Source organism: Mobula birostris, chromosome 13 (genome assembly GCF_030028105.1).
Source record: "Mobula birostris isolate sMobBir1 chromosome 13, sMobBir1.hap1, whole genome shotgun sequence".
In the NCBI taxonomy this organism is placed as follows: domain Eukaryota; kingdom Metazoa; phylum Chordata; class Chondrichthyes; order Myliobatiformes; family Myliobatidae; genus Mobula; species Mobula birostris.
The window spans coordinates 102,283,846-102,310,871 of NC_092382.1; the positions used below are offsets into that span (position 1 = coordinate 102,283,846).

At 50.0% G+C, this 27,026-nt stretch overlaps 1 protein-coding gene across 1 annotated transcript; it reads left to right on the forward strand.

Annotated features, from left to right (window-relative positions):
- Positions 1-1,724: 1,724 nt before the first annotated feature.
- Positions 1,725-25,811, forward strand: LOC140207222 (uncharacterized). Its single transcript, XM_072275628.1, has 9 exons — positions 1,725-1,806; positions 2,104-2,190; positions 2,673-2,744; positions 4,408-4,527; positions 7,731-7,847; positions 13,315-13,497; positions 20,262-20,404; positions 21,833-21,897; positions 22,941-25,811. The coding sequence occupies exons 2-9, from the start codon at positions 2,124-2,126 to the stop codon at positions 23,128-23,130; spliced, it is 957 nt and encodes a 318-aa protein (XP_072131729.1). The 5' UTR covers positions 1,725-1,806; positions 2,104-2,123; the 3' UTR covers positions 23,131-25,811.
- Positions 25,812-27,026: the final 1,215 nt, after the last annotated feature.

Genomic DNA, 27,026 nt, shown 5'->3' on the forward strand with positions numbered 1-27,026 from the left:
GGGAATGGTGAGTGCGGGGAACGCACTGACAGCGACGGTGGTGGAGGCCGATACAAACGGGTCTTTTAAAGACTCTTGGATTGTCCATGGAGCTCAGTAAAATAGAGGGCTATGTGATAGGGAAATTCTTGGCAGCTTCTGGAGAAGGTTACTTGGACGGCACAACGTTGTGGGCCGAAGGGCAGGCAATGTACTGCAGATTTCTATGTTCCAGCCAATAAACACTAACGCGTTATTTTACACTCCATAGTCGCCGAAGCAGCTCACCCCGCCCTCCCTGAACACTGGTATGATCGTCGCCCTTTTGAAGCGGATGGGATGCTTCCAATGCAGAAGTGAGAGACTGAGGAAGAGCCTCGGGCAATCCGGTCTGTTTGTCGACACAGGTCTGCAGGGCCCACTCCAGGTACATCATCGGGGCCCGACACCTGGACAGCGTTAACCCAACTGAAGGGTGTTCTTACCTTGTGCCCCGAAACAGAGAGCGCAGAAGATCTCTCACCCCTCACCACTGACCAGCTCCATGCGCTCCTGACACCTCTGGAGTATCCGGCCCCTCCATTATCCCTTACACCGACTCTCTGTCACCGACTACCCCTTTCTACCTCGGAGTACTCCCCCGTCTCCATCACCCCCTCTTTTCCCTAAACACCTATTAAATCCTTCACCTCCTTACTCGACTGTACCGATCTCCCTCATCCCCAAACTCCCCGAAGCTACTCCCTGTTTACGTGGACCACTCCATCCCCAGCAGACCTCCAGATCTCTGGGTCCAACCCAAGCCCCTCCTCTACAATTCACCCTCTCTGTGTTCACCGGGATTTCTGAGAACGATAGGGTTTTACTCCCCTTACATCGTATACCAGTCTCTCGATTCTGTGCATAGAACAAAACATAGAATAGTACAGCACAGAACAGGCCCTTCGGTCAACAATGCAGTGCCGACCCTCAAACCCTGCCTCCCATATAAGCCCCACCTTAAATTCCTCCATATACCTTTCCAGTAGCCTCTTAAACTTCACTAGTGTATCTGCCTCCACCACTGACTCAGGCAGTGCATTCCACGCACCAACCACTCTCTGAGTAAAAAAACCTTCCTCTAATATCCCCCTTGAACTTCCCACCCCTTACCTTAAAGCCATGTCCTCTTGTATTGAGCAGTGGTGCCTTGGGGAAGAGGCGCTGGCTATCCACTCTATCAATTCCTCTTATTATCTTGTACACCTCTATCATGTCTCCTCTCATCCTCCTTCTCTCCAAAGAGTAAATCCGTAGCTCCCTAGGGCTTCCGAGCCTGTCCACAGTTCTGTGTAGATAAAGCTACCATGTGATTCCTTTCCTATGTGCAATCTCACCACCCCGTCCCCGCCCACTCCACGCCTCCGCTTCCTTCCTCTTTCCTCTGCTTCATAACGGCTCTCAGACACACACACACACACGCAATCTTAGAAGCAGACACACAATTCAAGACTTCAGGAACGGCTGGAGGTAGGGAGGTAGTGGGGAAGGGTGGAATGGGGAGAGGGAGAAAAGGAGCGGGTGAGGGTGAGGGTGGTAGTGAGGGAGAGGGGTGGGGGAAGGGCACACGGAGGGACGAGTAGTGCAGAGGGAAAGAGGAACGGTGTGGGGGAGGGAAAGGGGAAGCAAAGGAGGATGTGGAAAGAAGGGACAGAAACAGGAAGAAGAGAGTCGGAGTGAACGAGGGGGGAGGGTGGGGAATTGGACTGGAGAATGTGAGAGAGGGATGGGTGTCCCGAGGCAAAAATAACACCCAACGCCTTCCCCACCTTCGTCAAGTCGGAAGCGGTAAGTGTAGTGGGAGATGTGGTAGGAAAGAGAGTGGGAATGGGAGAAAACTGAGGAAGGAGAGAGGAGAGAGAGAGAGAGAGAGAGAGAGAGAGAGAGAGAGAGAGAGAGAGAGAGAGTGCCGTGCGATAAGGAAGGGAAGACAGAGAAGACAGAGGACGAGGAAGAGAGAGAGTGGGTTGGGTTTGTGTCCCATGTCCAGCACTCTCCATATCTCTCCTCTCCCTCTATTTCACACTACCCTGCCCCCACCACTTTCATTCCACACACGCTCAAACACTCTCCCATATCTTTCAGGAGCTCAAGAACTCGATAGGATGGATGAGAGCGAGACCTACGCGAACATGCATTTCGCAGGAGCGGACTCACAATCTCCTTCGAGAGGTGAGTGGTGCGGAGAGAAGGAGAGAGCTTAACACTGTGTCTGACACCCTGGAAATATGCGATGGGATAGCGTGTACGGAGCTACACACTGTGCCTGACACCGGGGAGGAGGGTTGGTCGGTCAGTGCTAAGGGCGCTTTACTTGGTGCCTGACACTAGGAGCTTATGACGAGTCGCTGTGAAGGGAGATTTACTCAGTGACTGACTCGAGAATCTGTGAAGGGACATTGTGGAGAGAGATTCACTGTGTTTCTCTCTAGGGAATATGTGATTGGACTGTGTGGAGGGAGTTTCACTCTGTGCCTGTCCCAGGAGGGTGTTATGGACGGTGTGGAGGGAGCTTCACTCTGTGTCAGAACCCGGGAGTATGTCATGTGAAGTTGTGGAGGGAGTTTTACTCTGTGTCTGAACCCGGGAGTGTATCATACGACGGTGCGGAGGGATCTTCAACCTGATTCTCACCCTTACTGTTGTGTTCCCAGCTGAACCTGATGTATCGTACGTGGAACTTAACGTCACGGCCCTCTCCGCTCCTCGGGTCCGGAGAGATGGAGGTCAGTATCATTTTTGTTGAATTGACTGTGTTTAGGTAACGTGTCCGCTCCTGTCGAGAGATCTCAGCGCATGCGCACAGTTGACCCTAATGATAAGCTGCTGTAGAATAAGAAGGAGGGAACCGGTGGCTTTGGCCATGATGTGGGAGGTCTGTGGGAGTGTCGGTGTGGAGGGTGCGCTCTGTGAGGTACGGTGGGTATTCAGCACCATGGCAGAAAGGAGCTGTGTTTGGTGGGGACGGTGCATTCTGCGAGGGGATGTGTGGACGGAGCGTTGTGGGATCGGGAACGGGGCAGTGCTGTGGAAGGCGTCGGAAAGGAGGGGTGCTCTGGGAGGCGTGGAGTGGTGAGTGTGCCATGGAATTGGGTGAGGAGGGATTGCCGTGTGAATCATCGGTGAGGATAAAGGGACATTGAGGACGGGGAGCTGTGTGGGGCACGGAGCAGAAGGAGCGCCGTTGGAGCGGTCGGTGAGGAAAGGAGGGACATCTGTGGGAGGGGTTGGTAAGTCGGGAACACCATTGGAGGGGTGCTGAGGACGAGGGGGGGCATGGAGGAGGCGGAGAGGAGACAGCGTTGCAGAATTTGAACGGTTCTCCGAAAATTCTAACCATCTTTCTCTCTCTTCTGATCACCCTGTCTCCCTTTTTCTTTTCTCCTATACCTCCTCTCTCTCCCTACTTCCCCTCCCTTCTCCCCTCTCCTTTACCCCTTGCTCCTCACACCTCATTCCCTCCACTCTCCCTTCCCTTCTAAACCGTTCCATCTTTTCTACCACTTTCTCCCACTACCCCTCTCTCCATTCCCCTTCTTTTGCCCACTCTCTCTAAACTCGCTCGTCTATCAACACCCCTCTCTCTCTCCCCATCCCTCTCTCCCTTCCCACTAAACTCTCCCCTCCTCTTTCCCGCCCTTCTTCCACCCACTCCCCCTTTTCCCCCAATATCAACCACTCTCCCTTCCCTCACTTGCCCGACTCTCCGTATTGGCCCCTCTATCACACTCCACCATTCTCCCTTCCTCACTCTCGCTCTCTCCTTCGCACTCTTTCCCTCATTCTGTGCTCATTCTCTGACCTTCTGCAATTTGCCCCGTTTCTCCTTCCTTCATTTTCTCCTTGTTCTCTCCCCTTCGCCCCATTTTCCGCTTATCTCCCGCTCCGCAACATCATCTCTTTGATGATCCCTTCCCCTTTTTCCCTCTCGCTCATGCTTTCCCTCCTCTCCCTTCCCATCTCTCACATTCTCTCTCTTCTTCTGCCTCTTACCCCCTTGCACTCCCAATTTTCTCCTTCTATCTGTCTCCTATCTTCCTCCGCTCTCTTTGCTTTCTCTCGCCCCTCTGCCTCTCCCTTCCGTTCTTCCCTCTGCCACTCTCTCCGTATCTCATACCCATACTCTCTCCCCATTCACTCACTCCCAATTCGTCGTCCATTGCCCTATCGTTCATCATTGTCTCCTCTTTTCCATCCATCTCTCATCCTTTTTCTCCCCCGTCTTCACCCGTTCCTTCAACTTCTTTCTCTTTGTCTTTCATCCTTTCTCCGCTTCACTTAACATACTCTCTCTCCCTGCTCTCCCTTCGCCTCTAACTGCTCGCTGTCGCTGTCCTCCCTCCTCTTTCTCTTCCCTTCTCTCTCATCCTCCCTCGCTCGACGCCCCAGCTGGTCTGAGCTGCACCTACGCAGAGGTGAACTGTCCGAAAGACGAGCCCGTCATCGGTGAGGACGAGGCCCCTCCCATTGCCGCAGGATCCCGCAAGCAGACAACCAATGCCCAAACAGGTCAGAGTTCACCATTATGACCTCATTATGTCATATGCGGAAGTGTGTGTATTTTAAGTGCTTAACATTTCTCTCCTTCAGCCACATTTCTTGCATCTCGTTCCACATACGGACCGCCAATTGGTTACAAACTTTTGTCACAAGGGTACCCAATTATTTTTTTACTCTCTCACTTTCTGCGTGTGCACTCTCTTCCGCGATTCTCCTTGATATGCGCATTCACCCTGTCTGTGCCCCTCGTGGTTTTATACACCTCTGTAAGGTCACCAGTGCACTCCAAGGAAGAATGTCCCTCTGTAAGGTCAGTCCTACGCTCCAAGGATTAAAGTTCAGAACTGCACGACATCTCCTAACTAGGTCCCTCGAGTCCCCGCAACATCCTCGTATATTTCCCTCTGCACTTTTTCCAGCTGAGTGACATTTTTCCTACAACACGGCCAACAAAGCTAAACACCCAGCTCCGATTCCGGCCTCGCCGGCATCTTGTACAACTGCAAAGTGACCTCCCAACTCCCGAACTCAGTGTCCTGACCGGTGAACGCGAGCGTGCCAAACACCTTCTTCACCGCCCTGTCCACCTGTGACTCCTGTCCTTCTACGGCCCCTTCCTTCCTCAAAGCTAACTCTCCTCCACCAATCTCCACACAGCGCATTAATTCAATCATCCAAGTCTTTGACATAATATAGAAAGGAATAATTCACAACACGGAACCCTGTGGAACACCACAAGTCACCGGCAGCCAACCAGGAAACACACCCTTTATCCTCACACTTTGCCTCCTGTTCATTTGTGGTCGCCCCATTACAGAAAGGATGCCGAAACTTTGGAGAGGCTGCAGAAGTGGTTTACCAGGATGCTGCCTGGATGAGAGGGCACAAGCTGTGCGGAGAGGATGTAGAGAATTGAGTTGTCTTCACCGGCTCTGAGGATGACGAGAGGAGATCTGATAGAGTTTTGTTAGATTATGAGAAAAAGAGATAGACAGACAAACCGTATCTTTTTTTATTTTCTCCCCTGGGGCTGAAATATCAAATCCCAGAGTGCATGCAACCGAAGTGAATTGGTGAGGTTTGAATAGAGGTGTAAAGAGTCTGTTGTTTGGACACAGAGAGTGGTGCCTGGATTTGCGCTTCCTGGGTTGGGGTTAGAGACAGGCACAGTAAAGAGTTTAACGAGATATTTAGGTAAGCCGATGAATGTGAAGGAAACGGAGAGATATGGAGATTGTGTAGGCAAAAGAGATGAGGATGGTTATCCATTTGATGAGGAATTCATGTATCGGGGACAACTTTGTGGGCCGAGGGGCTGTGCTGGTCAGTCTGTGTTCTGTGTGTGTAAATACTTTACGGTATCTGCGAGGCAGCATGTCCTAAACGCACAAAGCCGTGTTGAACACGAAGCTTCCGTCCAAGTCTTTGCCACAGGCGGCACCGATCCGTGCGGAACACAACCAGTCACGGGCGGCCAACCTGCGACCGCCGCCCACTCTGTTCGGTGGGCAAGTCAACTTCGAATCCAAATGGCCCATTCACCGTGAATCCCATGCATCGCAATCTTGTGAATGAAACTCCCACCAGAAGATTTATATAAAAGGCCCGTCTGCAGTCAACTCTGTTACACCCCATTGACCTGCGTAATAAAGCCCAAATCTCTTTCGAATGCACAGTTAAGCGCCTTGCCGTTGCAGGTGTCCTGTCCCTATACAACTGAATTTCCAGAGCGCAAAACCTCACACTAACCCGGGATAAACTCATCTACCATTATTGACTCAGATCTTTAACAGATCCAAACCCACTGAATGTATTGGCGATCTTCTACACTGTCCACCACACCACGAATTTTATGTCATATGCAATTTTACCAACCCACTCATATTCAGTTTCTTTGAAGTCGGTCCTAATGCATCATATACAACCTTGAAATTCAGAGCTTTAAAATTGTCCTTGGATTTACATATTTATTAATAAACGGTGTGGAATCGGCTCTTCCGGCACTTCAAGCCGCGCTGCCCGGCAATTCCCCAAATTATTCCTAGCCTAATGACGGGATAATTGACATTGACCGATGTATGTCCCAGCTGGAGCGTCTTTGGAATGTGGGAGGAAACCGGGGCACCCGGAAGAATCCTACTGGCTCACGGGATAAGGTGCAAACTCAATGCAAGCGGCAGCGGGAGCTGAACCCGGTTCGCTGGTAATGTAAAGCGTTTGCTAACCACTACGTTACCATACCCCCCACAACATGTTAATCCCTACAAGACCGTCATATATCCCACGTGTAAGAAAAGAACAAAGCTGTGTAACAGCAATTCAACTATGAAAAATAATAAACTCTGAATCCGGACGACCAATTCCCCGTGGATCCCAGGTTTCCTAATCGTCTGTATAAGCCTCCTCTGAGGGTCCCAGTCAAATGTCCAATTGAAGTTCACGAAGACAACGTCCTCGACTCTAACTTCACAGTTCAGCTCAGAAGCAGAAACAGAAACAGCCAGACATTAGACAGCCTTTGCCCAGTACAGGATTTAGGACTCTCAGCGATGACGGATAAAAATAGATGGGATTGAGAGAGGGAGAGGATGACTTAACATAGAACATAGAATAGTTCTTCACAGTACAGGCCCTTCGGCCCACAATGTCGTGCCGACCCTTAAACCCTGCCTCCCATAAAATAAACATCTTAAACTCCACCATATACCTGTCTAGTAGTCTGTTAAACTTCACGAGTGTATCTCCTTCCACCACTGACTCAGGCAGTGAATTCCACGCACCAAACACTCTCTGAGTAAAAAAAAACTTCCTCTAATATCTCCCTTGAACTTCACATCCCTTCCCTTAAAGACATGTCCTCTTATGTTGAGCAATGGTTTCCTGGGGAAGAGGCGCTTGCTGTCCACTCTATCTATTCCTCTTAAACCTTGAAGATCTATCGTGCCTCCTCTCATCGGCCTTCTCTCCAAAGAGGAAACCCCTAGCTCCCTTAATCTTTGATCATAATGCATACTCTCTAAACCTGGCAGCATCCTGGTAAATCACCTCTCTATCCTTTCCGAAGCTTCCACATCCTTCCTATAGTGAGGTGGCCATATCCTTCTTCTCGTGATCGTGGTGGAAGGAGAAAGCGTGAATGGTGGGTGGAAGGGGGTCGCAGTAGGGGACACGGCTGAACTCAGACAGACACACACTAAATGCGCGCTCTACAGGTGCGCATGAACAGGAGCCGAAACAGCACATCGAAAATAGACGATACATGAAGATCTGCCTACTCTGCCTATTTACGTCCGTCCTCATCGCCATAGTGGCCGGGCTCTCGATCTATGGTGAGTCTGGATGGAGTCAGAGAGTGGACAAACAGTGTGGAATGAAATGTTCGCGTGAAATCTCACAGTGATGACGGCACACCCCTGAACATGACACCAACACACCCCTCACCGTAACACCGACCATATCTCTGGCCGTAACACTGACACATTTCCCACTATGCCAATGATACTGCCGGGCAGCTGTCGGAGCGGGCAGCGGTGTCAGCGGTAGCAGAGTGTAGGGCTTTGGCTGCAACGGGCTTCGGTGATAAACGGGAAGAGGCGAGAGCGAAGCGCCAACTCTTGTTTTCTCTCCCCCCCCCCCACCCCTTTCGCGAATCGGCCCGGACAGACAGGAACAGCAGGGCTCTCACAGCTAACGGTTTAAAAAGTTTGTCTGTTTGGCGAGGTAAGTGGGTGAGTAGACTTATTTTTCCTGTTTCATTCGTGTAGAATTAGATAGCATGCCTGCAGGGTTAGTGCTTTGTTCAGGGTGTCAGATGTGGGAATCCTGGGAGATTTCCAGACTCCCTGATGGCCACATCTGCGCCAGGTGCACCGAGTTGCAGCTCCTCAAAGACCGTGTTAGGGATCTGCAGCTGCAGCTTGATGACCTAGTGCTTATCAGGGAAAGTGAAGAGGTGATAGCAGGAGCTACAGGGAGTTAGTCATCCCTAGGCTACAGGAGTCAGTAGTCATCTCTAGGCTACAGGAGTCAGAACAGTGGGTCACTGTCAAGAGAGGGAAAGGAAATGCCCGGATAGTGGAGAACACCCCTGTGGCTGTCCCCCTCAGCAACAAATATCTAGTTCTGGATCCTGTTGAGGGGGATGACCTGACAGGGGGCGCTCACGGTGACCGGGTCTCTAGTACTGAGACTGGCGCTGTTGTGCAGGAGAGAAGGAGGGAGAAGGGAAATGCGGTAGTCGTGGGGGATTCCATAGTCAGGGGAACAGACAGGAGATTCTGTGAGCCTGACAGAGTTACCTGCATGGTATGTTGCCTCCCAGCTGCCGGGGTACGGGGTGTCTCGGATCGAGTCCTGAATATTCTAAAGGGAGAGGGTGAGCAGCCAGTTGTCTTGGTACATGTTGGTACTAATGACATAGATAGGACAAAGGAGGAGGTCCTGAAGAGAGATTTCCAGGAGTTAGGAAGGAAGCTGAGAAGCAGGACCTCCGGGGTAGTAATCTCGGGATTGCTACCTGTGCCACGTGCAAGCGAGGGCAAGAGTAGTCGGATCAGGCAGATGAATGCCTGGCTGAGAGACTGGCGTAGGGGGCAGGGGTTCAGATTCTTGGATAATTGGGATCTTTTCTGGGGGAAGTATGACCTGTCCAAAAAGGACAGGTTACACATAAACCCGAAGGCGACCAATATCCTGGCAGGAAAGTTTAATAGAGCTGTTAGGGAGGGTTTAAACTAATTTGGCAGGGGAATGGGAACCGGAATGATAGAGCGGAGGAAGGGGAAAACAGAAATAAATCTAAGATAGTGAGCAGTAAAGATGTCAGGAAACATAGGCACGTGATGGGGCAAATGTGTAGCCATTGGGATGAGTTGCAGTGCAATAAATTTACAGTGAAATCAAAGCAAAAAGTATCAAATACTGGTATTAAGGTGTTGTACTTACATGCACGCAGCATAAGGAATAAGGTGGATGATCTTGTCGTACAGCTACAGATTGGCAGGTATGATATTGTGGCCATCACTGAGACCTGGCTAAAGGGTGCATGTCTCTGGGAGCTGAACGTCCAAGGATACACGGTGTATCGGAAGGATAGGAAGGTAGGCAGAGGGGGACGTAAGAAATGATATTAAATCATTAGAAAAAGGTGATATAGGATCGGAAGGTGCAGAATCTTTATGGGTTGAGCTAAGAAATAGCAGGGGTAACAGGACCCTGATGGCAGTTATTTATAGGCCTCCGAAGAGCTGCAGGGATGTGGACTACAAATTACAACTGGAAATAGAAAAAGCTTGTCAGAAGGGCAGTGTTATGATAATTGTGGGGGATTTTAACATGCGAGTAGATTGGGAAAATCAGGTCAGCACTGGATCTCAAGAGAGAGAATTTGTAGAATGTCTGCGCGATGGCTTTTTAGAACAGCTTGTTGTTGAGCCTACTAGGGGATAGGCTGTACTGGATTGGGTATTGTGTAATGAACCGGAGGTGATTGGAGATATTGACGTGAAGGAACCCTTAGGAGGCAGTGATCATAACATTATTGAGTTCACTGTGAAATTAGAAAAAGAGAAGCCGAAATCTGATGTGTCGTTATTTCACTGGAGTAAAGGAAATTACAGTGGCATGAGAGAGGAACTGGCCAAAGTTGACTGGAAAGGAGAGTGGCGGGAAAGACAGCAGAGTAGCAGTGGCTGCAGTTTTTGCAAGGAACGATGAATGTGCAAGACAGGTATATTCCAAAAAAGAAGAAATTTTCGAGTGGAAAAGGGATGCAACCATGGTTGCCAAGAGAAGTCAAAGCCAAAGTTAAAGCTAAGGAGAGGGCATACAAGGAAGCAAAAGTAGTGGGAGATAGAGGGTTGGGAAATCTTTAAATGCTTACAAAAGGAAACTAAGGTCATTAAGAGGGAAACGATTAACTATGAGAGGAAACTAGCAAATAATATCAAAGAATATACTAAAAGGTTTTTCATGTATATAAAGAGTCAAATACAGGTGAGAGTAGACATAGGACCGATAGAAAATGATGCTGGAGAAATTGTAATGGGAGATAAGGAGATGGCGGAGGAAATGAACGAGTATTTTGCATCAGTGTTCACTGAGGAAGACATCAGCAGTATACTGGACACTCAAGGATGGCAGGGAAGAGAAGTGTGCGCAGTCACAAAAACGACAGAAAAATTACTCAGGGAACTGAATAGTCTAAAGGTAGATAAATCTCCCAGAGCAGATGGAATGCACCCTCGTGTTTTGAAGGAAGCAGCTGTGGAGATTGCGGAGGTATTAGCGATGATCTTTCTAAAGTCGATAGATTCTGGCATGGTTCCGGAGGACTGGAAGATTGCAAATCTCACTCCGCTATCTAACAAGGGCACAAGGAAGCAAAAACGAAATTATAGACCTGTTAGCTTGACTTCGGTGGTTGGGAAGTTGTTGGAGTTGATTGTCAAGGCTGAGGTTACAGAGTACCTGGAGGCATCTGACAAGATAGGCAGAACTCAGCATGGATTCCTTCAAGGGAAATTCTGCCTCACAAACCTATTATAAATTTTTGAGGAAATTACCAGTAGGCTAGACAAGGGAGATACAGTGGATGTTGTATATTTGGATTTTCAGAAGGCCTTTGACAAGGGGCCACACATGAGTCTAATTAACAAGATAAGCGGCCATTGAATTACAGGAAAGTTACATAAGTGGATAGAGCGTTGGCTGATTGGCAGGAAGCAGAGAATGGGAATAAAGAGATCCTATTCTGGCTGGTTGCCGGTTACCAGTGGTGTTCCACAGTGGTCCGTGATGGGGCCGCTTCTTTTTACATTGTATATCAACGATTTGGATTATGCAATATATGCCTTTGTGGCTAAGTTTGCTGATGAAACTAAGATAGGTGGAGAGGCCGGTAGTGCTGAGGAAATGGAGAGTCTGCAGAGGAACTTGGATAGATTGGAAGAATGGGCAAAGAAGTGAAGAATGAATTACAATGTTGGAAAGAGTATGATCATGGACTTCGGCAGAAGAAATAAACGGGCAGACTACTATTTAAATGGGGAAAGAATTCAAAGTTCTGAGATGCAACGGGTCTTGGGAATCGTCGTACAGGATACCCTTCAGGTTAACCTCCAGGTTGAGTCGGTGGTGAGAAAGGCGAATGCGATGTTGGCATTGATTTCTGGAGGAACAGTGTATAGGAGCAGGGATACGATGTTGAGGCTCTATAAGGCGCTGGTGAGACATCAATCTGAGTACTGTGGGCAGTTTTGGGCTCCTTCTTTGGGAAAGGATGTGCTGACGTTGGAGCAGGTGCAGAGAAGATTCGTGAGAATAACTCTGGGAATTAGAGGGTTAACATATGAGGAACGCTTGTCCGCACTTGGATTGTATTCCTTGGCGTTTAGAAGAATGAGGGGAGACCTCATAGAAACGTTTCGAATGTTGAAAGGCATGGACAGAGTGGATGTGGCAAAGTTGTGTCCCATGATGGGGGAGTCTAGTACGAGAGAGCATGACTTAAGGATTGAAGGGAGCCCATTCAGAACAGAGATGCGAAGATTTTTTGTTTTTTTTTAGCATGAGGGTGGTGAATCTATGGAATTCGTTGCCACGGACGGCAGTGGAGGCCAAGTCATTGGATGTATTTAAGGCAGAGATTGATAGGTATCTGAGTAGCCAGGGCATCAAAGGTTATGGTGAGAAGGCGGGGGAGAGGGACTAAATGGGAGAATGGATAAGCTCATGATAAAATGGCGGAGTAGACTCGATGGGCCGAATGGCCGACTTCTGTTCCTTTGTTTTCTGGTCATATGGCTTATAACCATGATAAAGACACGGCATTCACCGTAACACAATCAAGACTCATCCTGACACCGGCACGCCATTCACCAGAACATGAACAATTCAGTCACCGTATCACGGCCACGACCTTCAACGAGACACAGATACACTCCTAACCGCAACACGGACACGGACCATGGACGTTACACACCCGTGGCAGTCACACTGACCGCAACGTACCCCTCACTGTAACATCGACATTCCCACTGACCGTGTTACTGATAAACTCCTCAAGGCAGCAGCGAAACACACCTCAAAATGACATCGACACGGTTTTCACTGTGACACTGTGGTACCGTACACTGTGACACCTTCACGCTCCTCGTCGTGATCTGCACCGCCTCGTGACAAAGATTCAGAAGTCACTGTAACACCCCTGACCGAGACAGTATCACCGCTCAACATAACGCCGATGCACCGCTCACTGAGGCAATTACCCACGCCTCATTCTGACACAGGCAAACCTCTTAGCGTGATACCAAAACACCTCAGCCTGACACTGTTACAACCACCGTGGCAATGACATGTCTGTCACCGTGACACAAACACATTCCTCTCTGTGAGACAAGCACACCCCACACCATGACACAGATACTCCACTCACCGTGACAACACCAAGACCATTATTCTGACATTTCACTCACCGTGACATCGCGATACACTTCATTGCGACCCAGCACAACTCTCGCCGGGGCACAGAATCACCTATCACGGTGACACCGCCACGGTCTTCAGAGCAACTCGAACACAACCTGCACGATATTGACGCAGACCCCAATTGTGACAACAACATAACCTTCACCAACACATTAATATACCCCTCAGCGTGACACGACACGCCGACGTCTCTCACGGTGACAACCTTCAACGTGACACTGACACAATACTCTCTGTGACCCGCTCGGTAGCTTGATGCTGACTCAGGTATTACTGTAAACGCTAAACATCCTTCATCATCTCTCTCAGTATCACAGATTCGTCAATCTATGATCAACCTCGACCGAAACTGCCATGAGTTAAACTCAACCCTTCAATTCAAGATATCTGAGATATCTGATCTCCGTCAACAGTTCACTAAGATGGAAACGAAGTACAAATCTGTCAACGGCAGCATGGCTCAAATCTGTGAATTGTTGACCAGCAGAAGAGGTGAGCCATCATCCCCTTCTTTAACCCGCTCCTCATCACAGGGCGCGAGAGAGAGAGGAAGAGTGACTCTGTGCTAGACATCGGCAGTATGCAAAGAGATCGTATGGAAGGAGATTCCCTCTGTGTTTGACGGGTGAGTGTGTGATGGTGCTGCGTGGAGGAAGTTTCCCTCTGTCACTGAACCCAGGAGAGTGTCACGGGACGGTGTGGAGGTGGATTAACTCTGTGTCTGACCACGGGATTGTGCGACATAACATTACAACTTCACTCTATGTCTGACTTTGTGAATATCTGGGAGTGTGTGATGGGATAGTACAGAGGGGAGTTCACTCTATGTGACACTGGATTGATTGGATGTTGTGAAGGTGGTCTGACCCCGTGAGTGTGCCCTGGGAGGGTGAGGGTGGTACTTCGCTTTGTGTGTGAACACAGGCGGGTGTGATGGGACGGTTCAGAGAGAGCTTTACTCTGTGAATCGCCAGGGAGTGTGTGATGAAACGTAAGGAGGGAGGTTCACACTTTGTTAGACTCGGTGGTGTGTGATGTGACCGTGTGGAGGGAGATTCATTCTGTGTCTGACCACGGGAGTGTGTTATTGGATGTGAGGAGGGAGATTCGCATTGTGTTATTCTCGGGGGTGTGTGATGAGACGGTGAGGAGGTAGCTTCCCTCTGTGTCAGACAGTTTGCTCTGTGGTGTGTTAAGAAGACGGAGAGGGAGAATAGGTCTCCCTCCGATATTTGTCGTGTGTGCTAAGGCAGTTTCTTTCCGTGTCTAAAAGCTGGAGTGTGTGATGGGGTTGTGGAGAGAGAGGTTCACAGTGTGTCTGACCAACGCTGTGTGAGATTGGACTTTGGAGAAGGTTCTAAATTCTGATCTCTTACTCAGCGAGTATATGAGGGGCGGTGTGGACTTAGCTTCACTCTGTGTCTGACCCCGTGAGTGTGTAATGAAACGGTGTGGAAGGAGTAACATTCAGAATCTGGCACGTGTAAGGGTGTAATTGGACGGTGTGCAGGAAACATCACCGTACGGCTGACCGCTGGAATGTGTGCTGAGCCCATGGAGAGAGAGATTCACTCTGTGTCTGACCCAGGCAGTACGTGACGAGGCTTTGTAGAGGGAGCTAAACTCGGTGTCTGACTCCGAGAGTGGGTGATGGGACAATGCGGATGGGAGCTTCGCTCCACGTCTGAAGCGTGTAGTGTGTGATGAGACCGCGGAGAGCGAGATTCCATCTGCGCCTGACCATTTTAGTGTGTGATCTGACCGTGTGAAGGAAGCTTAAATCTGTGTCTCACCCCGTGTGTGTATCATTGGACTCTCTTTGTGACACAGTGTGCGTGTGATGGGGAGGAATAGCGGGGGTAGGGAGTGGGTGAATGCGTTTCGGAGGGGAATCATGTGTGTGACTGACAGCGGGAACAGTGACGCGTGCCTGGATGGTGTTCTGCTCTGTGTCTGATACGAGGGTTGCGTGATAGAACGGTGCGGAGGGAGCATCTCCAGTTTCCCGACCCTGTGTTGTGTGATGTGACGGGGTAGAAGGAGCATCATACTGTGTCGGACCACGGGAGTATGCGGTGGGATGGTGCCGAGACGTTTCATTTCCTATCTGATCACGGGCGGGAGTAATGGGGTACCGTGGGTGGAGGTTCGCTCTGTGTTTGCCCGCAGGACTGTGTGATGTGACAGTGTGCAGGGAGCTTCTCTCCATGCCTGACCCAAGGAGTGTGTGATGGTGTGGTGGACAGAAAGCTTCAGTCTGAGGCTGAACCCGGGACAGTGTGGAAGGAGCATCACTCTGTGTCTGACACCGGGGGAGTATGATGGGCCCGTGAGACAAGAGCGTCATTCTTCGTCTGTTCCCGGGAGTGTGTGACGGGTCATTGTGGATGGAACCCAGATTTGTGTCTGACCCATCAGGAAGTGTGTGACTGAATGGCTTGCGGAGACCTACACTGTATAACTGACTGCGGGTGTCTGTGATGGGACTGTTTCTGACCTTGCTCGTGTGTCATGGGAGAGTGAGAAAGAGCTTCACTCCATGTCTTTCTCCGGGTGTCAGTAATCAGAAGGTGCTGAAGCAGCTACACTGTGCCTGATCCCAAGAGTGTGCAAATGGACACTGTGAGAGGCGCTTAACTCTATACCTGACCGCTCAATTTTATGGTGGGAGTTTGTGGAGAAGACGTCTCTCTGTTTTTCACCCCGGAGTGTGTGATAGGATGGTGTGGAGGGAGCTTCTTGCATATCTAACCCCTGTGTTGTGTGATGCGACGGGGAAGAAGAGCAGCAGACTGTGTCTGACCACGGTGAGATAGGGCTGAAATTGTTTCATTTCCTGTCTTATCAAGGGAGAGTGGAATGGGGTAGAGTAGACGGAAATGTACTATGGACATGTGGTCGATGTTTAGAGATCTCCTGCAGGATGTTCGGGTTAAATTTGCCCCGGAGAGGAAAATAAAGAATGGTAGGGTGGAGGAACCATGGGTGACAAATGAGGTGGAAAATCTAGTCAGGTGGAAGAAGGCAGCATACATGTGGGTTAGGAAGCAAGGATCGATGGGTCTACTGAGGAATATAGGGAAGCAAGAAAGGAGCTTAAGAAGGGGCTGAGAAGAGCAAGAAGGGGGCATGAGCAGGCCTTGGCGAGTAGGGTAAAGGAAAACCACAAGACATTCTTCAATTATGTGAAGAAAAAAAGGATGACAGGAGTGAAACATAGAAACATAGAAAATAGGTGCAGGAGTAGGACATTCGGCCCTTCGAACCAGCACCGCCATTCAGAATGATCATGGCTAATCGTCCAACTGAGAACCCTGTACCTGCCTTCTCTCCATGCACCCTCTGGGTTTCAAAAGAGTAAGAGGAGATCTTATTGAAATACATACTATTTTAAAATGAATACATAGTATAGCGGTAGGAAGGTTGTTCCGACTAGAAGGTGAGACGAGAACGTAGGGACACAAGACCATAAGTCTGTAAGATAGAGGAGTGGAAGTAGGGCATTTGACTCATCAAGTCTGCTCCGCCATTCAGTCCTGGGCTGATCCAACTCTTCCAGTCATCCCCACTCCAGTGCCTTCACGGCATACCCTTTGATGCCCTGGCTAATCAAGAACCTATCCATCTTTGCCTTAAATCCACCGAATGACTTAGCCTCCACAGGCGCTTGTGCCAATAAATTCCACGGATTTCTCACCGTCTGACTAAAGTAATGTCTCGGCATCTCAGTTCTAAATGGACGTCCTTCAATCATGAAGTCTTGCACTCCTGTCCTGGAATCTCCTACCATGAAATTAACTTTGTCATATCTGATCGGTTCAAGCTTTTTAACATTCGGAATGTTTCTGTGAGATCCCTCCCTAATTTTCCGGATTTCAAAGGAATACATCCCAAGAGCTTCCAGACGTTCCTCATACGGTAGCCGTTTCATTCCTGGAATCATTCTCGCCAATCTTCTCTGAACCCTCTCCAACGTTGGGACATCCTTTCTAAAATAAGTAGCCCAAAGCTGCACACAATACACCAAGTCTGGTCTCATGAGTGTCTTACAGAACCTCAACATTAGATTCCTGCTCATATATTCTGTACCTGTAGAAATGAATGCCAACATTGCATTCGCCTTCTTCACGATCGACTTTACCTAGAAGTTAATCTTTAGGGTATTTTGCACAAGGACTCCCAAGTGCCTTTGCATTTTTGCATTCTGAATTCTCTTTCCCACTATATAAGTGTCTGCCTGTTTATTTATTCCACCAACGTACAGGACCATACACTTTCCAACACTGTACTTCAGTTGCCACTTCTTTCCTATTCCCCTAAACTCTCTCAATCTATCTGCAGGCTGTCTGTTTCCTCAACACAGCTCGCTCCGCCATGTATCTTTGTATCAACAGCAAATTTAACCACTAATCAATTCATACCGTAGACTAAATCATTGTCATGCATCGTAAAAAGCAGCGGTGCCAACAGCGACCCCTGTGGAACTCCAGTGGTAAGCGGCCGTCAGCCAGAACAAAATCCTTTTCTGACCACTCTGTGCTTTCTGCCGACCTGCTAATGCTCCACCCACACTAATAACTTCCCTGTAATTCCATGGGCTCTTTTCTTTCTAAGCAGCCCCATGAGCGGTGCATTATCAAATGCCTTCTGAAAATCCACACCATATGTATTACACTTCCTTTGTCTACACTGATTGTAATTTCATCAAAGAATTGCAGTAGGTTTGCCAGGCAGGATGTTCCTTTTCTGGCTGTGGCCTATCCTGTAATGTGCCTCCAGGTACTCCGTAATCTCATCCCTAACAATCGATTAGAACAATTTCCCAACCACTAATGTCAGGGTAGCCGGTCGAGAGTTTCCCACCCTTCTTAAATAGCGGAGTAACATTTGCAATATTCCAGTCACCCGGTACTGTGGCAAAATCTATCGACTCTTTAAAGATCATTGTTACTGCCTCCGCAATCTGTCCAGCTACTTCCGTCAGAACCCGAGAGTGCATTCCATCAGGTCCAGGAGATTTATCCACCCTCAGACCATTAAGTTTCCTGAGCACCTTCTCAGTCGTCATTTTCACTGCACATACTTCACTTCCTTGGCACTCTTGAATGTCCGGTGTACGGCAGACGTCTTCCACTGTGAAGATTGATGCAAAATAAGCATTCAGCTCCTATGCCATCTCTGCGTCTCTCATTACAATAGTTCCAGCATCAATTTGTATTGGACACATATCTACCCAAGAGTCTCTTTTTCCCTTGATATACTAAAAAAAAAAAAAAACTTTTAGTATCTTCTTTGATATTGGTCGCCAGCTCCCTTTCGTAATCCATCTTCCTACTAACCTTCTTAGGTTCCGTCTCCGCGTTTGTAAAAGCTTCCCAGTCCGCATACTTCCCACTAGGTTTGGCTTCTTTGTGCGTCCTCGGTTTTGTTTATACTTTGGCTCTGACTCCACTTGTCAGCCATGGTCGGGTCCTTCTACCATTCGATAATGTCTTCTTCTGTGGAATAGATGTCCCTTGCACTTCCCTCATTTTTCGCAGGAACTCCAGTGACTGCTGCTCTGCTGTCTTTAGTGTTGCTCAGCGCAACACCGACATGTCCCTCACTGTGACACGGAAACAACCATCACCGCGATAATGACGCAAACTCATACCTTACGGTGGCATCGACACTCCTGACTGTCACACCGGCACGCCCCTCATTCCTGACAATGACAAGCCCCTCAACGTGGCACACACACCATCCGTACCGTGACACAGCACGCCTCCCACTGGGACACGAAAACAGTCGCATCCTCACTGCAACACTCGTCCCCGTGACACCTACACGCTCCTCAGCATGAAACGCGCAGCACTGCACGGTGACACTGACACATCTCTCACCGCGACCCGCCCATACCGTACTGCTGTCTCACACCTCACTGTAAACGCTGAACGTCCTTCACCATATCTCTCAGTATCACAGATCCGTCAGTCTCAGATCATCTCCGACAAAAAATGTCAGCTACCTTGGGAACAGGATCAGGAGATGAACAGGACACAGACCCACTGTCAACAACAGATCCATCAACTGAAACTCTCTAACAATGACTGTTTCCAGAATCTATATTTTCTCAACAACAGCCTCTCCATCTTCGAAACGAAGCTCAGAACTTTCAAATGGACGAAGGATGAAATTTGCCAATTTCTGACGAGCAGCAGAGGTGAAGCATCCCTCCACGTCTGACCACGGGAGAGTACGCTGGGAAAGGAGGGTGTGGTGGGAGCTTCACTATGTTTCTGACCCCGGGAGCGTGTGGGGGGATAAGAATGTCAGTCACTGTCTGAATCCGTGAGTGACTAGGTAGGACACTGTGCCTTCCGGTGAATGTGTCTGATTTCACACATCTGAGTGATCATCTCTCTGTGTCTGACCCCATTGCTGTGCGATGGCAGAGGGCGGAGGGAACTTCACTCTGGGTCTGACGCAGAGGCTGTGTGACGAGGTGCTGCGGAGTGAACTTCACTCCGTGTTTGATCCCTGGGGTCTGTGACGGCACGGTGTGGAGGGAGCATTATTCTGTGTTTGACACCGCGAGTCTGTGATGGGACGGTGTGGAGCGGGCATCGCTATGCGTCCGACACCCCGAGTCTGTGATGGGACGGTCTGGAGGGAGCATCATTCTGTGTCTGACACCGCGAGTCTGTGATGGGACGGTGTGGAGCGGGCATCACTTTGCGTCTGACACCCCGAGTCTGTGATGGGACAGTATGGAGCAAGCATCACTTTGCGTCTGACACCCCGAGTCTGTGATTGGACGGTGTGGAGCGAGCATCACTTTGTGTCTGACTCTATGAGTGTATCAGTGGAGGGGGCAGAGGTAGATCAATCTGTGACTGACCGGAGATGGACGATGCTGAGGGAACTTCACTCCATGCTTGACCCTATGAATCTGTGATAAGATGTTGTGGAGCGAGTTTCATTCTGTGTCACTCCCCGGGTGTGTGCGATTAGACAGTGTGGTACGAAATTCACTCTGTTCCTGACCCAGGTAGTGTGTGATGGATGGTGTGGATGGAACGTCACACTGTGCCTGACCCTGGTAAAGTGTGATGGGATGGCGTGGGTGGAGATTCGCTCTGTGTCTGATCTCAGGTGTGCGTGATGAGACCACGTGGAAGGAAATTCCCTCTGTGTGTCACCCCCGGTATGTGTGATGGGAATTTGCGAAGGGAGATTCACGCAGTTTCTCACTCGTCTTTGTTCCTGATTTCCAGAGCAAACGTGTTCCAAGGACTGGATCTCAAACAAAGACCGGTGTTATTACGTGTCCACCTTTGGGAGATCTTTCTACTCAGCGATGCGGGAGTGCTCAAACCGTGATTCAAGGCTACTGCAAATCAATTCAACGGATGAAGCGGTAAGTGTCCAACCACGAGAAGATCCCAAAGTAACACAGGAATCATCAAAAAACCCCGGGGTCAGACACAGGGTTTAGACCCACAATACACTCCTAGCACTCACTCCCGGAGTCAGACACAGAGTGAAGCTACCTCCCCACCGTCCCATCACCTCTCCCGGAGTCAGACACAGAGTGTACACCGACAATACACTCCCAGCACACACTCTCGATGTAAGACACAAAGTGAAGCTACCGCCCCACCGTCCCAGCATACACTCCCGGAGTCAGACACAGAGCAAATCTCTCTCAAACCGTACAATCACACACCTACTGTGTCAGACACAGAGTTAAGATCCCTCCACACCTTCCCATCACACACTTCCTGAGTCAGACACAGAGTGAATCTCCCTTCACACCGTCCCAACACACACTCCCGGGGTCAGACACGGAGTGAATCTGCCTCTTCACAGTCACAGCACACACTCCCGGGGTCAGACACAGAGTGAATCTCCCTCCACACAGTCCCATCACACACTCCCGGGGTCAGACACAGAGTGAATCTCCCTCCACACCGTCCCATCACACACTCCCGGGGTCAGACACAGAGTGAATCTCCCTCCACACCGTCCCATCACACACTCCCGGGGTCAGATACAGAGTGAATCTCCCTCCACACCGTCCCATCACACACTCCCGGGCTCAGACACAGAGTGAAACTCCCTCCGCACCGTCCCATCACACACTCCCGGGATCAGACACAGAGTGAATATCCCTCCACACCGTCCCATCACACACTCCCGGGCTCAGACACAGAGTGAAACTCCCTCCACACAGTTCCATCACCCACTCCCGGGGTCAGACACAGAGTGAATATCCCTCCACACAGTCCTATCACACACTCCCGGGGTCAGGCACAGAGTGAAACTCCCTCCGCACCGTCCCATCACACACTCCCGGGGTCAGACACAGAGTGAATATCCCTCCACACCGTCCCATCACACACTCCCGGGCTCAGACACAGAGTGAAACTCCCTCCACACAGTCCCATCACCCACTCCCGGGGTCAGACACAGAGTGAATATCCCTCCACACAGTCCTATCACACACTCCCGGGGTCAGACACAGAGTGAATCTCCCTCCGCACCGTCCCATCACACACTCCCGGGGTCAGACACAGAGTGAATATCCCTCCACACCGTCCCATCACACACTCCCGGGCTCAGACACAGAGTGAAACTCCCTCCACACAGTCCCATCACCCATTCCCGGGGTCAGAAACAGAGTGAATATCCCTCCACACAGTCCTATCACACACTCCTGGGGTCAGGCACAGAGAGAAGCTCCCTCCACACGGTCCCATTGTTGATTCGTGCTGTAATCAACAGAGATAAGCTTTGTAGATACCTTTCGATTCTCGGCATTAATCAAATAAATTTAATTTCCCAGAGATTTGTATCCGACAATCTTGTGTCAAGAAACAGTGCATACTGGATTGGACAATGCGAAGACGGGTGAGATTTGGACTGATCTGTGGGGTGAGAGTTCGCGTTGACTTAGTCGTGACGGGAGAGATTGGGATTAGTTTGTGATGAGACTGTACGTGGTTGTCGGGAGAGTGTGCTGCAATGGAAGCATTTTGAGGCCGACACGTGTCTGTCGGGGAAAGACAGGCCAGTTGGAATATTTCGGAAACCGCCAGGGGGCAGTGCAGAGTGCTGAGCAGACAGGGATTTTTTCGGTACTGACGCATGTCGGTGAAGAGAGCGCGGTGAAGTGGGATTATTTTGGAGATAGTCGCCGGGCTGTGAGGAGAAGGAGCAACAGCGACCTTTGTTTGCTGAATGATAAAGATCTGAGTGGCGAGAGTAGGACAACTGGAGTAGTTTGGAGATCGATACAGAGCGGTGGACACAGCGTGGGTTAATAGTATTAGTTTGCGAACTGACGGACGGAGGGGGGGAGAGGGTGCCTGTGGTATAAGTCTGGAGGCGGACCAGGGGCGACGGTGAGAGCCCGGTGTAGTGGGATATGTTCGGAGACTGACAGGAAGCTTCGGGTCGAGCGAGGGGCAACACGATTAATCTGGGAAAGACATAGGGCCGAGGGAAGAGTGTCGACCAGAGGGATTCATTTCTGGACAGCCAGAAGTCTGTAGGGAGACGGTGGGATAGTGGGGTTTGTTCGGGGACTGAAACAGATCTGAAAGGAGAGGGTGGGCCAGATCAATTCGTATGGGGACTGACAGAGGACTGTGGTGAGAAAGCGAGTCTGTGGGATTCGTTTGGGGAGACACGTGGCTGTAGGGTATCATTGGGTCAGTACAATTAGTTTGGGGACTGACACAAGATTGTGAGGAGACATTGGGATCGTGGTATCTGTCTGGGTACTGACACGGGGCTGTGGGGAGCGAGTGGATGAGTGCAATGAGTCTGCGGACTGACTCAGTCTGTTAGGAGAGAGCGATTTTATGGGATTAGCTTGTGGACCGTCTCGGCTCGGGTTCTCTGCTGGAGCTGCTTTGTCTCTGTTTAAATCATTTAACCCTCTTGGACAGGAATGTTGCCTGGGGTCTCCTGTACAAGGTGTCCTCTGGAACGTCCAACTGCAAAGACTGCCGCTCGTACCCAGGGAAAGACCCTTGCGAACGTGATCGGCGTTTCATCTGCGAGAAGGCGGCACCTTTGTTCCGCGATATTCCTGAAAGGATCCAGAATCTCTGTCAACAGCCAGTGGAGACGACATGAATCAAATAACTAACCCCAGTTTCTCTTCCTTTCTCTCCTTCACTTTTACTCCTGGATCCTTGAAAATTTCCTCCCAACACTCTCTGCCCTTCCGCCCTACTCCATCTCCCCCTAATGGCGTAACCATATTCTCCCCACCACACACCGACAAATCTCTCTCTCTCTCTCTCTTTTTCACCTTGTTTCTCGCCATTTCCTCCTTCCCGCTTTTTTTTCCCGCTCCTCTAACTTTCTCTCTAGCCCCTCAGTTCCCCTTATTTCCTCGACCTTTCTCCGCCCGCTCTTTTTCTGCTCCCTCTGTCCAACTGTTTCACCTCTCTCCTCCCTTCTCACGCCTCTCTACCCCTATCTCTCTCTTCCCCCCCCCCGTTCTCTCTAAACCCTACGTCAACCTGATCTCTCTCTCTTTCTCCTTTCCGTCCACTCTCACCTCAATCCTGTGCCGTCTGTTACTCGATAACCCAAGCCTGGGTAAAAGACTATGCCTATTCCCTCTGTCTGTGCCCCTCTTGTGTTTATGGAAGTCTGCAAATTTACAACTACGCTCCAGGAAATAAAGTCCCAGCCTTCCCTTCCTTCTCTCCATAACTCTGTGCTTCGAGTCCTGGCAATATCCCCGTAGAACTCCCTGTCCACTCTACCCAGTTCTTTGCTTTTTCCTAAAGCAAAGCGGCCGCACCAACGTCTTGCACCACGTGATCTACCGATTCCTGTACTCAGTGCCCTGGCTGGTGACGACCAGCGCGCCAAGTGTCTTGTTCCCCCGTATCGGGTGTATTCTACTGGAATTGCTATTTGATTTATCACCTGAAACTTGCACGGCCTGGAATTTGTTTTATTGCAGCATCAGTACAGTGCAAAGATGTAAAATTAATGTCAATTACAAACAAATATAATGAAAACCACAGCAATTTGCAGTGGTGCACATCAGTTCAAAAATGTGGTGGTGAAGGGGAAGAAGGTGTTTCTGAATCGTTGAACGTTCAGACTTCTGTACCTGTTCCCTAATGGTAGTTTTGAGCAGGGAAATTGCCCCGGGGTGAGCGGCCTCAATGATGGAGCCGCCTTCTCGAGGCACCGCATCTTGAAGATGTCCTCGATGCTGGGGAAGGCGGTGCCTCTGATGTTGGTTGAGTCTACATCCCTCTGCAGCCTCCAGTGACCTTGTCCGTTGCAGCCTACACTCCAGGCGGCGATGCTACAAGTCAGGATGCTCCCAACGTTCATCTGTAGAAATTTCATAGTCTTCAATGAAAAGACACATTTTCCCAGACTCCTGACTTCGCCATACCTTCTGTAACCAGAGAGCTATGGGTGGTGGTGAACAGGTGTAGAGTTTTGACTGGAATACACTCAGACTCAGACTTGAAATAAACAAGACGACGGTAAGGAAATCCAAAGATTAAATCACAATCTGTAGTACTGCACCAGAAATGGATGCCCTTCAGCACGAGCCCTTTAAATACTGACAGGTAATAATTGGCAGTCAAAGCCTTAAAGGGAAACTGACAGCTAACCTGGAAATGGAGATTCCGAATCTTGGATGCCTGCCGATAAAAAAAAAAAAAAAATGCTTTCTTCGTGTTTGCAAGCCCGGTGTAAATCCTTTGGGACGCTGACACACACCAGCACAGAGCCTCGAAATACGATCACAGGACAGAGAGGCAGGGACGTGAGTCTGTTCGGCCATTTCATCATGGCCGATCCGTTTCCCTCTCAGTCCTAATATCCTGCCGTCTCCCTGTATCCCTTCATGACATGACTAATGACACATCACTCAACCTCTGTCTCAAATACCATGCCTTAATCTCCGCAGCCGGCTGTGGCAACAAATTCCGCAGATTCACCCCACTAAAGCCAAAGTAATTACTGCTAATATCCTTCCGAAAATGGCAGTCTTCTATGTGGGCCCACTGATCCTAAACCCTCTCACCATAGGGAAACTCCGCTCCAAATCTACTTTACCGAGGCCTTTACACAGTCGATCGGTTTCAACAACACCAACAACCCCCATCCCCCACCGCCCCATCATCAATCTGAGTTTCAGTTATCAAGTGCTCCTGATTTGATAGCGTTTCGATCCCGGAATCATTTCCGTGAACTTCCTTTCAACCCTTTCCGATGCAAGCACATCTGGCCGGATTACATGTGGCACCCTGAAGTACTCACAATCCTCCGTGAAGCCTCGCCAGTGCTTCATAAACCCTCAGCTTCAGATACCTGTGTACGGGGTCTTTCTTTTTCGTTACATTTAAAATGGCTTCTGTTGTTATGTTATACTGGGGAATGCTGAGAAAGTCTCTAAGTGGACAGTTGCTTGGATTATTATAGATAGCAGAGTGTTATTAACCAATGGGTGGTCATGTATCGTTTTGTTTTCGGAAACAATGCTGTATCATATGGCTGTGGACGGGGTTTTTGGGGGGAGTCGGAGGGGAGACGGGGAGGACGTCGGACGTGCGGGAAGGCTCGGATCGATCACTCCGGGTGGTCCCGAAACGTGAGTCGACAGGATCCGGGTGGTCGTCAGGAATTTATTGAGCTCCAACCGTTGCGCGCGAAGATCTTAGACTTTGATAAGTGTTGGCGCCTTTTTTTTTTCATTGCTTCTCTTTCTGTATCGAATTTATATTAATGTCATAGACTTAGTGATATCTATAAAGTGTGTTTGGTAAAACGTACTGGGTGTGCTGGCTGATGACTGATGTTTGGGATTGATTCGGGCGGCAACCGACTCCGTGGGAAGCGTTCAGGCAGGTGCTGGGTGGGATTTCCCCTGGACATATAGGAGCCAATATAACTGAGTGTTAGAAGTGGGGGCACCATCCCGGATTTGGATTTTCGGTAAAGCTGTATAGTCGTCGCGTTAAGTGGTGTGAAGATGGATCGAGATAAGATTGTAAGTTGGTGCGATTTAGAGGATGTACCGGTGAATCATGCGTGCGTGCTGTTTGGGGTGGATTTCCGCATTCCGGCAGATGCACTGGTGCGAGGGTTGAGTCTGATTAAAGGTATCGGGCAGGTAGAACTTGTAGCTAGAAGGTGAGGAAACGAACTGGAGTCCAGCTGGATGTTGCTACGGACGAGTGCCGACGTCATGACGTTGGAACTACCAGCGACAGGCCACGTCCAGGGGGAGGCGTGGCCGTGGGGTCTCCACACCCTCCCCGAGGACGCAAGTGAGGAGGTGCCGGAGGAGGAGCTAGAGGAGGCCCCCGGGCGGGGGGGGGGGCGGGTGGCAGTAGCCAGGGGTGGAGGTGTGGAGTGGGTAGGTTTGGCCAGGCCCCGCCCCCGTGGGGTGATGAGACTGCCGAGATAGCGGCTGCCATTACCTCCCTAGTGAAAAGGGTTGAGGGGCACCGCCCGAAGCTGAGAATTTTCTCAGGAGCCAGGCCCACACCGGAAGGGGAGGATGACTATGAGATCTGGGATGAAGATACATCCCAGTTGTTAGAGGTGTGGCCAGTTTCGGATGAGGAAAAGAGACAGCGATTGGTGGAAAGTTTAAGGGGCGGGGCGGCCCGTGTGGTCCGCGATCTGAGGGTGGCACGCCCCTTGGCTTCCCTAGCGGAGTGTTTGGACGCTTGGCAGGAATTGTTTGGACTGTCAGGAGTTCCCTGGAAACATTTAGCGGAGTTTCAACGGATGGGGCAGAGAAGAGGGGAAAAGCTCTCAGACTATGTTTTCCGGCTGGAAGGAAAGCTTGCGAGGTTGCTGCGACGAGGGGTAGTGAGGGAGGACGGAGTGGCGAAGTTAAGGATATGTAGCGGTTCGCGGGAGGATGACAGGGTGGCTTGGAGTGTACGGCAGCCATTTAAGCGGAGCCCCCCTCTATCATTCGGACAGCTGATCCGAGCGGTTCGGGCCGAGGAGTGTACTTTGGGCCGATCAGGGGG

Coding starts and splice junctions, on each gene's coding strand:
- LOC140207222 (XM_072275628.1), top strand. CDS start 2,124: ATGGATGAGAGCGAGACCTACGCGAACATGCATTTCGCAGGAGCGGAC. Junction 2,191..2,672: donor CTCACAATCTCCTTCGAGAG/GTGAGTGGTGCG, acceptor TTGTGTTCCCAG/CTGAACCTGATGTATCGTAC. Junction 4,528..7,730: donor GACAACCAATGCCCAAACAG/GTCAGAGTTCAC, acceptor CGCGCTCTACAG/GTGCGCATGAACAGGAGCCG.